Source organism: Neopelma chrysocephalum, unplaced genomic scaffold (assembly GCF_003984885.1).
Source record: "Neopelma chrysocephalum unplaced genomic scaffold, ASM398488v2 Primary Assembly neopelma1_78, whole genome shotgun sequence".
NCBI lineage: Eukaryota > Metazoa > Chordata > Aves > Passeriformes > Pipridae > Neopelma > Neopelma chrysocephalum.
The window spans coordinates 535,963-549,120 of record NW_020897739.1 but is presented as its reverse complement, the minus strand read 5'-3'; the positions used below and the strand labels follow the sequence as shown (position 1 = coordinate 549,120).

The 13,158-nt window shown below is 40.6% G+C and overlaps 1 protein-coding gene across 29 annotated transcripts in view; it reads left to right on the top strand.

Moving 5' to 3' along the window:
- CAMK2D (calcium/calmodulin dependent protein kinase II delta) overlaps positions 1-13,158 on the top strand; it is a 117,889-nt gene that overhangs the window by 93,902 nt on the left and 10,829 nt on the right. For 23 of the 29 annotated variants that reach the window (XM_027689882.1, XM_027689871.1, XM_027689886.1 and 20 more), the window contains 2 exons: positions 1,185-1,226; positions 3,720-3,768. In XM_027689882.1, the coding sequence (XP_027545683.1) occupies positions 1,185-1,226; positions 3,720-3,768 (91 nt within the window). The remainder of the gene's footprint in view (positions 1-1,184; positions 1,227-3,719; positions 3,769-13,158) is intronic. The other 6 variants (XM_027689889.1, XM_027689887.1, XM_027689901.1 and 3 more) reach the window with 1 other exon arrangement.

Below are 13,158 nucleotides of genomic sequence, written 5' to 3'. Positions count from 1 at the left end.
CTGTTATTTTCTCTGCTGTCTTAGCATTAAGTACTGATATCCAGGAGAGCTAACAGGATTATTGCTAGGCTGCCATAAAACAGACCTTATTCAGATTTTCATTCTGTGTTTCTGACAACTCTGCAGGACTTTGCAAGTCTTCTCTGGGATCAAGAGGCATCTAGAGCTAAACAGTTTTGCTTGTTTCTCTTCCATTTAAATCAGCAGGAGGCATTACTCATTAATAAGCTCTGTTAGGGACATATTTCTAATCAAAGTGATGTTCATGAATGTTTATTGCAGTCTTGCTTTTATTAGTAGCCCTTTTTCTCAGGCATCTCTGTGTCACAGGGCTCACAAATGGGGAAATGTGACATATTATTTCCCATGTGCATATATAACCTTGAAAGTGGGGGTGATTCACACCCACTGGGAGAGATGTTTCCTCTGGAATTTTTTGGAGCAGCTGGCACTGACTCATACACTAAGTAATTCCCAAGGACCAGCTAGCAGGTTTCATCCAGGAGTGGATGGCACTCTGTTCCTAGATGGAACCGTGCCCTATAGCCCGTGCTGAAAGTGTGCTGGCTGCCTGCCATTTCAAAGATTATTGAATCTTTTTTCAAGGCAGAAGGATTTGGGGAAATTACACTTTAAAATGACACGAAGATCTCTCTCGCTTGCTTTTATACTGCTCTGCCAAGGCAGCAATTGGTGGTAATTATCTCCTTCCAAAACACGGGAGTGTTTAAACATAGTTAACTTATTTTTAATCCTTATCACTTCCTCTGTATTTTGATTTGATCCCTTAATACTAATACAAGCAAACATGATTAAAGAAAAGGGGTGATTTGTGGCCACCCTGCCCGGCCTGGCTCAAGCAGGAGAGCACAGGAAGTGTTTTGCCTGCCCTGGTGGAGAAGAGCCTCTGCAGGTCTCCAGAGCTTCAAAGCCCTGCACGCATCAGTCCTGAATAAGGTCTCTGCATGCTGCTGCATTAGGTGAGATGGCCTTTTTTGCTGGCTTGCTGTTGAGGAAATCTGTGTTAGAGACATCCAGTTTCACCCTCTGGCGACAGTTAATGTTTGTTTTAACTCTTGTCAGTGTTCAGCATTTGTGAGCTGGCTCTTCTTGCACTCCCTCACACCGATGAAAATGTATTTACCAATGGGAACTCTTTCTCTCTTTATTTTGTTCTCGCTCAGGAGCCCCAAACTACAGTAATCCACAACCCTGATGGAAATAAGGTATTCAGAAAGTATCAACTCCATCTTGCTTTTTCACACCACACATTCCATCCACCACTATTCCACAGCTAAACAGGGCCGTTCCAGGAATTTCTGAAGGAAAAAAAAAATCTCATTCCTGCGTTTGTTGCACGTGGTGTCTCTCGAGCCTGTTTCCCATCGTGTCCATGTGCTGGGTGCTGAGCTCCTGGAGCTCTCGGGGCAGTCGGTAGCGGTTGGCAGAGCCCAGTGCCCTGCTGTGCTCAGAGCGTGCTGAGATGGTCCTGACGAGTTTGACGTGCAGTTGTCACCTCAGACAAAGATGTCACTGCAGTTTATCCCACCTGCTGTTTCTCAGCATGCTCATACACCCTGTGGTCATGACGTGTCTTTTGCACAGGACTTTGGTTCTCTTCCATAACATCACTGAGCAGTTTCAAAACAATTCTCACATTTCAAGTGCCGAAGAGGTCTTTTGATTTTTCACGTGTTTCCTTCATGCTCCTTTCTTTTTCATGTGTATTGTGATGTTTGCGTCTGGCAGCTGATCCCTAAAACGTGTTTTGTTTTGTTTTTTTCATGCATGGACTTGAAAAGGGCCAGGAAATGCCATCATTTACATATAACACATGTTCCTAGGTTTCCTGGAAAGAATTTGCTCTTCAACAAGAATTTCCCTGTTTGCAGTGTTGACTTAAAGAATTGCCATCTCATTTATCTAGTCTTAACTCCCTGTGGTTATTTCCTAAGAGAAGGATTGGATCTGAGTGACAAAATAACGCATGCAGACATTCCTCAAGCATGGAAGTGCTGATGGTGTGCATTGTGCTCGTGTATCCCGTTCCTTTACATCCCCTGCATCTGTCCAACACAGAACTTCTGGGTTTGTGTCACTACTTTTTCAGCTCCCCAAGTTTAAACTCGTAGGCAACGAGCAGCCTGTGTTTGAACACCGGGCTGATCTTTCTAACTGAAGTCCACTAAAGCCCAGGAAACCCAGATAAAATATTGGCATGACTACATCTACTTGATTTTATTATCTAATCTTAGCAATTAAGATGCTCAATGTCCCGAAAGGTCGCAGCAAACAAACGAAACCACTCAATGCGGAGAGTTCCTCCCAAATTTGTCTGAAAGGCTGATCCTTGTAGTATGGCAACTGGAGTGGATGCTTCAGTGTTAGAGGCTACATCTGCCCTGTGAGCTTTGCATGGTGTTTACAACTTGTATTTGTGTGGGGTTTTTGTTCACTCATAAGTACTTTATCTAATATTTTAAGTGACAGAGCATGATACATCCGTGTAGAGTGAAATGTCTAACACAGCCAGGGCAGGGACAGCATGGTGACTCCTTCAGTTTTGTTTGTGTGTGAATTAATTCCTGTAGTTTTACTTATGAATGCACATATGTTTTGTTTTTTTTAAGGTCTGAGTAATGCATTAGCCTTTTGAACATTCCTTTGGCTCAGCCTTGTGAGGACACAGTAAATGAAGGGCACTGGCAAATTTACCTTTTATTGCTTAATTATAAAATCCTTTAAAGGGTTAAATGCAATACCAGTCCTATCTTCTTTCTCTGATAAAAAAACAGATCAGTTAATCCTTTTGGTTATTGAGCTGTGAACTTAAAAAATTATAATTTGTATTCTACTTCTCAAGAAAGTGTACAGATTTAAAAAAAAATCAAGCTTAAAAACTTTCCAGCTCTCTGAAGCTGTTAGATTTGACAGTGTCCTGTTGAATTTGTCCATAATATTTCATGTTTCTGGTAATTCATGAAAGACTGAGATATGATATCCTTGCCTTTTTAACAGTGTGATGGCTTAAGAATAAACTGTCTGGTAGATGAGTCATTCCTCTACATGTCTGGTTGAAGAACACTGCTACAGAGAAGCCTTAGTTTGTCAAAGTTGTTATCAGATATTTACCCATTCTCCATCTTCTTCAAAAATTACCAAAAAAAAAATAATTATCACAACGGCAGTATAAAAATGAGAGAATCTGATCCAATATGCCTTAAATCACCACGAGGCTTCATTTTAATATCCATTGCATAAGTCACATGAGCAGAAAATCGGTTGTAAATTGTAGCAGGCAGCACTCTGCTTATTTAGAAGGTGGAATTGGAATGGAATGACTTATTTTGCACAGTTGGTTTATCACTAAGCTTAAAATGGCAAGCTCTCCTACTTGGCTGAGGTAATTCATGTGACATTTCAGATGGACTTTGTACAGTTGGATGTTAAAAGGAAAAAAAAGTTTCCTGTACATTCCTGTGAAGTAAAAGCATCAGACAGCAGGAAATGTGTTTCTGTTCCCTACTGTAGAGAATGGCGTGTGCCATCCCTTTCAGGTGGAAATGTCTTAATCAGTGTGTGCCCATTTGTTTGTGAATGACATCCCACCCTGCTTCAAGGCTTTGCATGATTCCTGTAACTAATCCTGTCCTTTTCCAAGGCACGCAAATAAGGCTTGGCTTGTTTGATACATTCTACTCATATTTACTTCTCAACAGGAATCAACAGAGAGTTCCAACACAACCATCGAAGATGAGGATGTGAAAGGTAGGATTTTAAGCTTGGAACATTTGGAGAAGCAGTAACATGAGTTTTGTGAATGTGTTTCAGTAGGTCATTAACCACAGAAACCCCTAATGAATCCTTTGAGAGAATACAATTTTACCTTCTTTAAAAGAAATTCCTTTTGATATGTTTCAGACTTCGACTTTTCAGTTCCCAAAACACCATTTTCCATTGTGTTGGGGTTGAGAATATAAAGTTACTGCTTTTTAACTAAGATACTAGTTCCAGTAATAATAGCAGTAGATTAAAAATATGTAAGTCAGTGCTTTGTAACTCTCAGTTTATGTTTAACATGCATTTGTGTTTTGGGTTTTGCTTTTTTTTTTCTTTATGTGACCATTTTCATTTTTATTCTGTTCAGATGCCAGTGTATTTTTGTGGTTTTCTTTTGTTCTGTCCATACACTTATTTTAATCTTCTTCTATTCTTTAAAAAACTAAAATAATTTTTTTATATCAACTTAGTTTTGTAACTTCACAGTTAATATTTTTGTTTCCATTTTTTTCTCCCTCTAGATATTATGCTGTGATGTTACTCATACCTACTTTAATAACATTATCTTTTAAAACAAAAGGGTTTGGAAAAGAGAATGTTAGGTTTGTGTGCCTCTGATTCACAGCAAAGATTGGGTTTTGGCCTCAAGGAACAATGTGATACGTACAGGTGAGAATGGAAACAGGAGAATGGATGCAACCTAGTGATGGTGGTTTGAGTTAATGTGAAATGAGAGAACAATTCTAGGGAACTGCAGCTGATGCCTAGGAAAATGCAGCGTAATTTACCTTTATTCATAGCACTTTGTATTCCTCCCTTCAAACCACTACGTGGAGTTTTAGCAACCAAGCTCATTAAATGAATAATTTAATTATAGGGCCTCTGCATGATGATATAATGTGGTGTTTTTACAGTAGGGCTTTTAGACAATCCTGTCTGAAGCTCAGCACACAGAGTTGTATCTCAGGGATACAGTTATAAAAAAGCCAACAATGGAAATAATTTGCCTGATTCTGCAGTATCACAGCCAAGAGCAGCTTGGGTGGCCACGATATATGGTGTTCCCAACCCAGCTTGCAGCGATCACAGGTGTGAGGAGCAAGACACTGGTTGTGTCTTTCCCTGTGCACTCACTGTACAGGGATTTCATTTTCTGTTTGTTTAAAGGGCAAATATAATCTGCCTGTTATTAATTGTTTGGAAGCTTGCTTGTTTTTCACTTTTTAGCATTCCTCTCACACTTCCCGTCTTTCCACTGGAGGCTGCTGTTCGGATTGTTTTATTATAAATTAAAGCTAACAGTGCCCCCAGGGTCTAATTTGTAGAATGATTCAGGGAATAGGCAGTCCTGCAACCCTGACAGCTATTATAGGCTCAAGCTTCATGCTTTAGCCAGACACTTAGGAAAGATTATTCCCTCCCCACACACCAAACTTGATTTCTGAATGTAGATTTTCTACATTTTCTACAGTGAGAAAGCTGTGCTCTTGTCAGGAGCAGCCACTGGAGATAAAATACTTATAAGGAACAAGTGGATGTCAGAGGTAGGGGAGAGAATTCTCCCAGATTACTGACTGTCCGTGCCCTCACATGTGTGCTCAAGATGATGTCTGCACCACATATGAGACCTTGAGGGAATGTTTTCCACCTTAGGTGATAAAGACCCTCAAAAATCATTTTGCTTCTCTTTGCAGCGTGGAGAACAACATGGGAAGAGGGTCTCCTTCCCACGAAGGAGAGGGGGAATGGGGCTGCCCCTCTGTGAGTGAAGAGCAGTATTAGCATGTTTTATAGAGTTGCAATATGATCCACAGCTCGCAGGGAATGACTCTGCAAGGGCGTGGGATCTGTGCCCTGTGTTCCTCCTCCCGTTATCCAAACCCCGTCCGTAGGCTGTGCAAACAGGTACAGGGTTCCTCCCTGTGTACAGACCCCCAGCCCACACACCCTGAGAACACTCAGCTCTGCAGCAAGTGCTTTTCTTCCTCTTCTTTATTGATTGGACTCCTTAAAGCAGCGTGGATTGTAGGGCTGTGTGGGATATGCCATCCCCAGCACGGCTGTGGGGCGTGTGCCCTGTGGGAGTGTGTGCACACACGGGTCTGTGCAGAGTATGAGATGATTCACTAAGAAAGGGAGCAATTAAAACTGTCTTTTGTCAGCTGTCACGAATGTGGCTCTAGGAACAGATTCTGAACTCCTGTCTGTCAAGGAATGCATGCAGCATTCTCCTCTCGTGTCAGGATCTCACCCTATTTTCACTTTTAAAAGCAGGTGTTTAACTTAGAGACAGTGAAGTCAGGCTCGCTTTGCATTTTTTATTTACTGCAAATCTTAGTATCTGTAACTTTGCCTTGCTTATGTATACATTTACATCTCTTAGGACTGGAATGTACTTCTTTTGCTAGAAACAGTGTTCAGCAAACAACAGTGAGCTTTAATAATTCAAGGAATCAGCTAATTCTGTCATTTGAGTCTGAAATGACTTGAAACTGCGGTTCAGGTTCCTTGCTAACACAAATTCCTGACATTAACCATTGATCATTGGCTTGTCTGCATGACAGTGATTCCTCCTAAATATGACAGGAGTGGACAGAAAGAACATGCTGAGAATTGGACCATAGGCAATGCATCCTTCTGGAATTGCTTGTGGGATTTCTCCTTGCTGTAATAATGAGACTGGAACTATTGAGCAGCATCTCTGTGATATGAGATTGATTTTTTTTTTTTTAAGAAATGCTGTAGAATACCACTGTTATTTTTGTCCAGCAATGCCCACAGGCTTTCAGAAAGGTGAGTTGCTAAATTTATCGTGGACAGCAGAGCTGGATTTCTCATGGTATCTTTTTGCCCCTGGAAATGAATTAATGAAAGCATTAGTAAGAAAGATGATTCCCAATGGGAAAATTTGTGGAGATGTGGGACACTTACAGATTAGGTAAATTGTGACTAATTTTGCTACTTGGTACATCTGTAAGGTACATTGTTTCAAAATGTTTCATATATCCTAATTTCATTTTATCCATGTTGGTTCTGTTTTATTTAACAGTAGAAAGAAACCAATTTAAACTATTTATTTTTGAACATACATTCCTGAAAAAAAAACATTAAAATTGCTAAGAAAAGCTCTTTCAAAGCCCTGTGTATCTCAGAACTGGATACAGGGGTAAATCTGCGCTGGCATCTGAACAGAGTCACTCATACCCACGACCTTTACAACTGTTCTTTGGCACCCACACTGCCCCCTGAAAGTACAGCATTAACATTGTTTGTGTGCTCAAAGATATTCAAAGTTCTTGTTGCTTGTAATTAAATTATCGTTATTTTTCTTTTGGCCTTCTTTTTTTTCTTCCTTCACATGTACTTGACCCTCACACAGCTCTCACAAAGGAGGGGGACATGGAGAGGTTGAGTTCCACCCACCACTCCTCCTCTTCCATTGCTTCTTCATCCCACTGGTCACCACCCTTGCCGTGCCCCAGCGGCCGCTCCTGCTGCCAGTGCCTGCTGCGGAGTCTGATCACACTCTACCTCTTCATCTTTGTTTGTTCATATGTTGTGTTTCTTTCCATCAATTCAGCGGGCAAGTCCATGAGAAATGCAAACTCAGAGAGTCAATCGCTTGAGTCTGAGCTCTCCCACTCCACTCCTTCCTCTGTGCTATGTAAGTTGAGAGACTCGGCTGTTCAGATGGTCTCCTTTGCCTCTCTTCCTCCTCCCTCCCCACCATCTGAGAGCAGCAGATCACTGCTGTGATCTGTCTCATCTAGGAATGACCTGTTCTTAGGGTGTACAAAAGAACGGAGTATATTTCTTTAGGTATCTATTTTTTGGCGAGGTGTTATTAATTGTGAAAATATTATCAGGATAAATAGGTCTGTCTTTCCGAAAGCTGTATCTTGCAGAGCTGATCTTCGCAGTGGTTTTCAGCTTAGAGAGAGATTTGACTCTCCCCTCTGGCTTGGATCCTGGATAGTTTCTCAGGAGTAATTACCTGTGGTGTTTATTATGTCATCAAGTTGCTTTCTCGAGCATCCCCGGTGGTAAAGCATCGTTCAAGCTGCTGTGACAGCTGTTAGTGTGGAGCGTTGGTACCACACTGAGAGGTGTCACGCTCTGCTCCGGGGGAGATCTGGGATGATTAGTGACCAACTAACTGCAGAGGAAATCTCTAGTGTGGGCAGGCTTTGTCTGAGCAGTGAAAATAGGAGAGGCAAAAGGTGTTGTGTTAGTAGCTGGTAGGACATAAAAGACCTGAGTAGATCATTTCTTGTTTATAAATTAACTCGGAAATTCTTTAGAGTGGGAGGGACCTTGTGGGTTGTAACATGGGCTGTGTGCCATTGGCCTGAACCTTATTTTAAATCTGAGGGGAATTTTGGGTGGGTGAAGCTGGTGCAGGTGAGGGGATGGGCTGCTTCCAGTCACAACAGTTGCCAGGTAATGCTGGAAGAGAGTTTCATTCCAAGGGAGGAGCTGGATAGTCTCTGTCAATATATGAGTGACCATATATAAATTGGAGCTGCTAACACCGACAGTGCAAACTGCTCAGAGCCTTAAAAAAGAGAGGAATTAGTAGGAGAGACAAGGACCTGTGTAACACTGAGAGCTGATACAGCCATAAGGCATTTATTCCATCCACAGGAATATCCCCAGAATATCTCTTATGTGCCCAGCATTTTCAGACCTGAATGCTGGCAGCATCACATTTCCCGCTTCACTGGGTAGGTAATAGTGCAAAGATGGCTGTTAATATTTAAAGATAGATGTTCATTAGTAATTTCATTACCAAATTTAGGAACAGTGGCACTATTTTTTTCAAAGGTAATGCAGTTTTCCTGAGCAAAATAGGCAAATGCTGCATTTCTTAGAATTATTATTTGGGGATTATTGTTACTATTAACACATCTCAGTGCTTTTTAAACCTTATTTAAAAGGAAGGGGATGCAGAATTGAGAGATGTTATTGATTTTCACACTAGTGGACAACAAGATTTCTCTAAATGGGCAGAGTGATTATGCAGGAGCAGAGCTGAAATAAAAATTTCCACAGCAGCAAACCCTGTTAATGTCTCAGTTATGGGGACTTCAGACATCATTTCTGGAGACAGCAGCCAGATTCCACGACTAAAGTAACCTGCTGGGAAATAGTGTAGTATCTTGTAGGTGCAGTGACCGTGATACAGCTTTGACCTGACACTGTGGGTGATTTGTCATTAAAAAATAAACATTTGCCAACACTCAATATGGTGTATAAATATTAGTGTCATTTTTAGTATAATCATATAGGGAGTGTCTTTAGATGTAATTGATTTCACATAAAAATATACTATGTAGGGCATGTGACAAGTGGCTTAACATCAATTTATGATGAAGGTTTAAACAGAAGGTACATTCGTTTGGTTGGATCTGTTTTGTCAGAACAGGGTGGAAAAGCACTGGGATAATTTTTTAGATATTTGCCTAAATAACTATGAATTATTTTTTTTTCGCTAGGGCAGTGGGAGGCTTACTGGCTTTCAGAAAGGTGAAAGCCAGCCAATAACCTAAATAAAATTCTGCAAATCATCCATCCATATCATAATGTGATGAATCAGAATGAGTCTTTGGAATCAGCAGGCTCTGGGAAAAAGATGTTACATGTAAGATGACAACTCAGATGTCTTAGACCATATCAAAGTTTAAGGTTAAGTGGGTGAGAGGGAAGCTCTGGTTTTGTATACACTGCATCTTGATCAGCTTCTTAAATGGGAAGGCCCCTGGAGCACACCCTGTCATCTGAGGCTCTGCATGGTTTTTGTGGAGATCTGACACCCCATCAGTTGTTTATTCATGCGGCAGCTTCTTTTATTTTCTTCACAGAAATTATTTACTTGGAATATTTGGGGTATAAGCAGTAAGAGAAATTATCAGCAGAGAATTTTCTGATATTGCAGCGATGAGAATCATTTGGAAGAACATTGTGTGATGTTTAGCAGTCTGTGCTGTAAAGTGGAATGAGATCTGGTACATCCACACAGCCAGAGCTCGTTATACAACACAGGATAAAATTTCTAGTCTCTTCCTCTTCTTCCCTTGCAGACTTTGGTTATTTTCAGAGTGTAGAAATAACATCAGGGGCTGTATGCTTTCCATGTAACTGCTGTTTGTTGGATGATGTTCAGATGGGAAGGGAAGCTGGGATCTCCCATGCTGTGCCGTTCCATCCGAGCAGCCCAGTGTCACCTTGCCACGGACTGTCCTGTTTTGAAACAACAGCACCGTGGGTAGGATTTGTCTCCCCAGATTTAGCCACCCTCCCCAGTGTAGCTATCTGTATTTGAGCTAGTTGTCTAGACTCCCTTTAGTCAATGCAAATAGGTCAGATGAGTCACACTTGTCTTAAATATCTATTTTAGGATATGATGAATTGTGCCCTGAAAGTGCTTATTTCTCTCCATTGAGAGAACAAGCTCATTTGTCTGTACTTATACACATCCAAAATGTTGTGAGATTAATCCAAACTGAGGTGTAGCAAGATGTGGAGCTGAGATTACCGAGCTGAAAAGTTTTAAGGGTTTTTGCCTTGAGAAACAACATGCGAGCAAGGCAGAAGCAAAATCATTTTAATCATCTTGGAGTGCCTGTGCAAATCTGGAACCAGGCTACCTTGTCCTTCTGGAAAGGTGCTTTACTGCTTCACCATGGCACTACAGGTATTATACAGTCAGTCATCTAGAGGACTGATGGCAGTAGGAAGATGCTCTGGTATCTGAATGAAGCTTAAGGTGGCTTAAATTATTATTTTCAGAAGTAAATTGCTGGTCTCAGTTCTGAAAAAAAAAAAAGATGGGTGATATGGTGGTCAGTGAGTTACCAGGGGTTCTTTTTTTGTGTCTCACAAAAAGAGAAGTTTCTGGTATGTGTATTTCTGAAGGCTTCATTTTCACCTATCTGCAGCTCATTTTTATCCTGTACCTTCTCTCTGCAATTAAAATACCAAAATATCCATTGTTTCTGTGCGGTTCTTGTAGACTGAGTTTACAAACTAGGGCTACAGGAAGGGAAGAAAAGCCCCTGAGTTCCCTCCTGGAACAGTTTTTGCAGTTGTTTTGTACCTTTTTTGTTTTCCCTGTGGTGCTTGATTTCACTAGGTGGGAGATTGCTCCTTGTAGGTTTAAAGTATTGAAGGTGTTAGATACTTTTTGCTTAAATGGAGTTCCTTGTTATTTTGTGTTCTTTAGATATTAGTGTTAATGGTGTTCTTTAATTGTGAAAGATTATCCTCCACCCTGTAGCTGAGCAGGGAAAAAAGGTGGAGAAATATAGCTAGAGGTTAATGACTCGTTTAAAGTTAACATATGTGCTACAGCACTGCTGCAGAAATCGTTTCAGCCAGTGTTAGAAAATGTTCCTGTTTGTTCTCTTCTTATTATTTGGTCTTTTTATAGCTCTTCTGCATAATATTTTTGCTTGAACTGCCTTTGTATTAGTCATAAACCTTCTCACTTGCTAAAGCAGCGTTGTATATTTTTTGAACTGCTAAAACCTTATTAATTACCTTTGCTCACTGATGCTGTGGGGGTAAAGGTTCTGTTTAAGGAGTAGGTCCGTGGTCTTTTCTTTAATGTATTTACTTCAGGCATATTCTGAGCAAAGACTGTAAAAGCCACCATCTTTTCCACACAAGTTTGCCATACCTACAGCCTGTTTCATGGTCAGTTTTCAAGAAAATGGCCCAGCACCTTTGACTTCTTTTAACAATGTTCTTCCTTCACATCCAGTTGTTTTAAAGACAATAGATGTATTTTTGCTCAGTCAGCCTTTGCTTACAGAGAGTATATGTCATGGAAAACCATTTTGATATTCTAAGAAACTATAGATGGGTCAGGCTTTAATTTTTGAATTGACTTTTACCACACTTTATAGAAAAAATAACTGAACCAGTTTTATCAGGATCTCGTCACAATTGTCCGTTTTCTTTAGGAAGTTTAGTTGCTTTAGTTTTATTTAGAAAGTCCTTGCTGCACGTCAAATGAAAAGTATAATAGCATAAAATTGCCACTGTACATCAAACAGCATAATTGTCCTAGAATTCAATACAAGCCCAAGTTCACTATTGGATAAAAAAATAAATAATGAAAAAATCAAATGAAAATGGTGATTGCAAGTGACAGTTATCTGGCAGATGGGAACTGGCCAGATGCCTCTTCCCTAATGCCTTGTGTGTTTGTTTGTTGTCCTTGTATAGATTGTCATGTGTATTTAGATGGAAAAAAAATCGGATGTTTGGAAGAGCATATGTTACGTGGAGCCCATCAAATTTATAATGAAAATTGGTATTTTTTTACCTCTGTAAGAACTGCCAATTATTTCTGTCAGATATTGTCTGCAATAGCAGGACTTTGTTCCTCCCAATGCCCATTTCACCTTAGTTCATCTCCCAAGCCCTCTCTGTTTCTTCTTTGCCCTAAGGATAAGCACAAGGATTTGACTTGGTGCACGTGGCCACCAGGTCATGGCTGCACTTCCCTTCTGCTGCTTTCCAGTCTCCTTCTAACTTTCTGCTTGTTGTATTTCAGTTTTCCCATCTCCTTTCCCTTCCTTCCTTCCTTTCTTCCTTCCAGGTTAAACCTCTGCTTCCAAGACAATGGAGCAGAAATACTTTTGGTATCTGTTTGTAGCCTGTCTCCCTGCATACCCATGCAAGAAGATGCAAAAGCTAAGAGAAAAACAAGCCCCCCAAAACAATTAGGAGGGGGTTTGTGTAAAACCGCAGTGGCTACTGAGATTTTTAATTATTCTTTGACACCTGCTGTTATTTCCTACTGCCTTGTTACTTGACCATTTTTTCCTTGCAATGAGTAAGGGCTGAGAACGAGGTGAAGAGTTCTGCATATAGGATAAATCATTTCTGGAACTCCACTTTCTAAATTATTCTCCACCTCTGCCTTTGGCTCTCTGCCAAGGAGACTACACATCATTTCACTACTTAAGAAGAATTATAATTTTCTAATATGTGTGTAATTGTGTGTTGCTGAAAAGGTAAGAGGAACGTAGTTGCTTTCGTAGAGTTTCACGTGGCGCTTGTAATTTTGTAGGAAAAAAAATTGAGAGCTGAGTTGAAAGGCAGATGATTTGGCAACATCTTCCTGTTCCTGACAGTCCACATCGTGAACTGTGAAGTCTTTTCATGGGCAGTGGAAGAACTGACACTAGTGCTGGAGTTGGATGTGGATTGATTGGAGCCAGTGATAACTGCTCTGATCTCCTTTCCTTGCTTTGCTGGCCTGTAGAGCTTCCTGATGGATGTGTTTTATATCCACGGACAGGTCTGCAGATACAGCTCCACTAGATGTTAGTACAGCCCAGAGAAGCTTTGCTGGAACCATATTCTGTA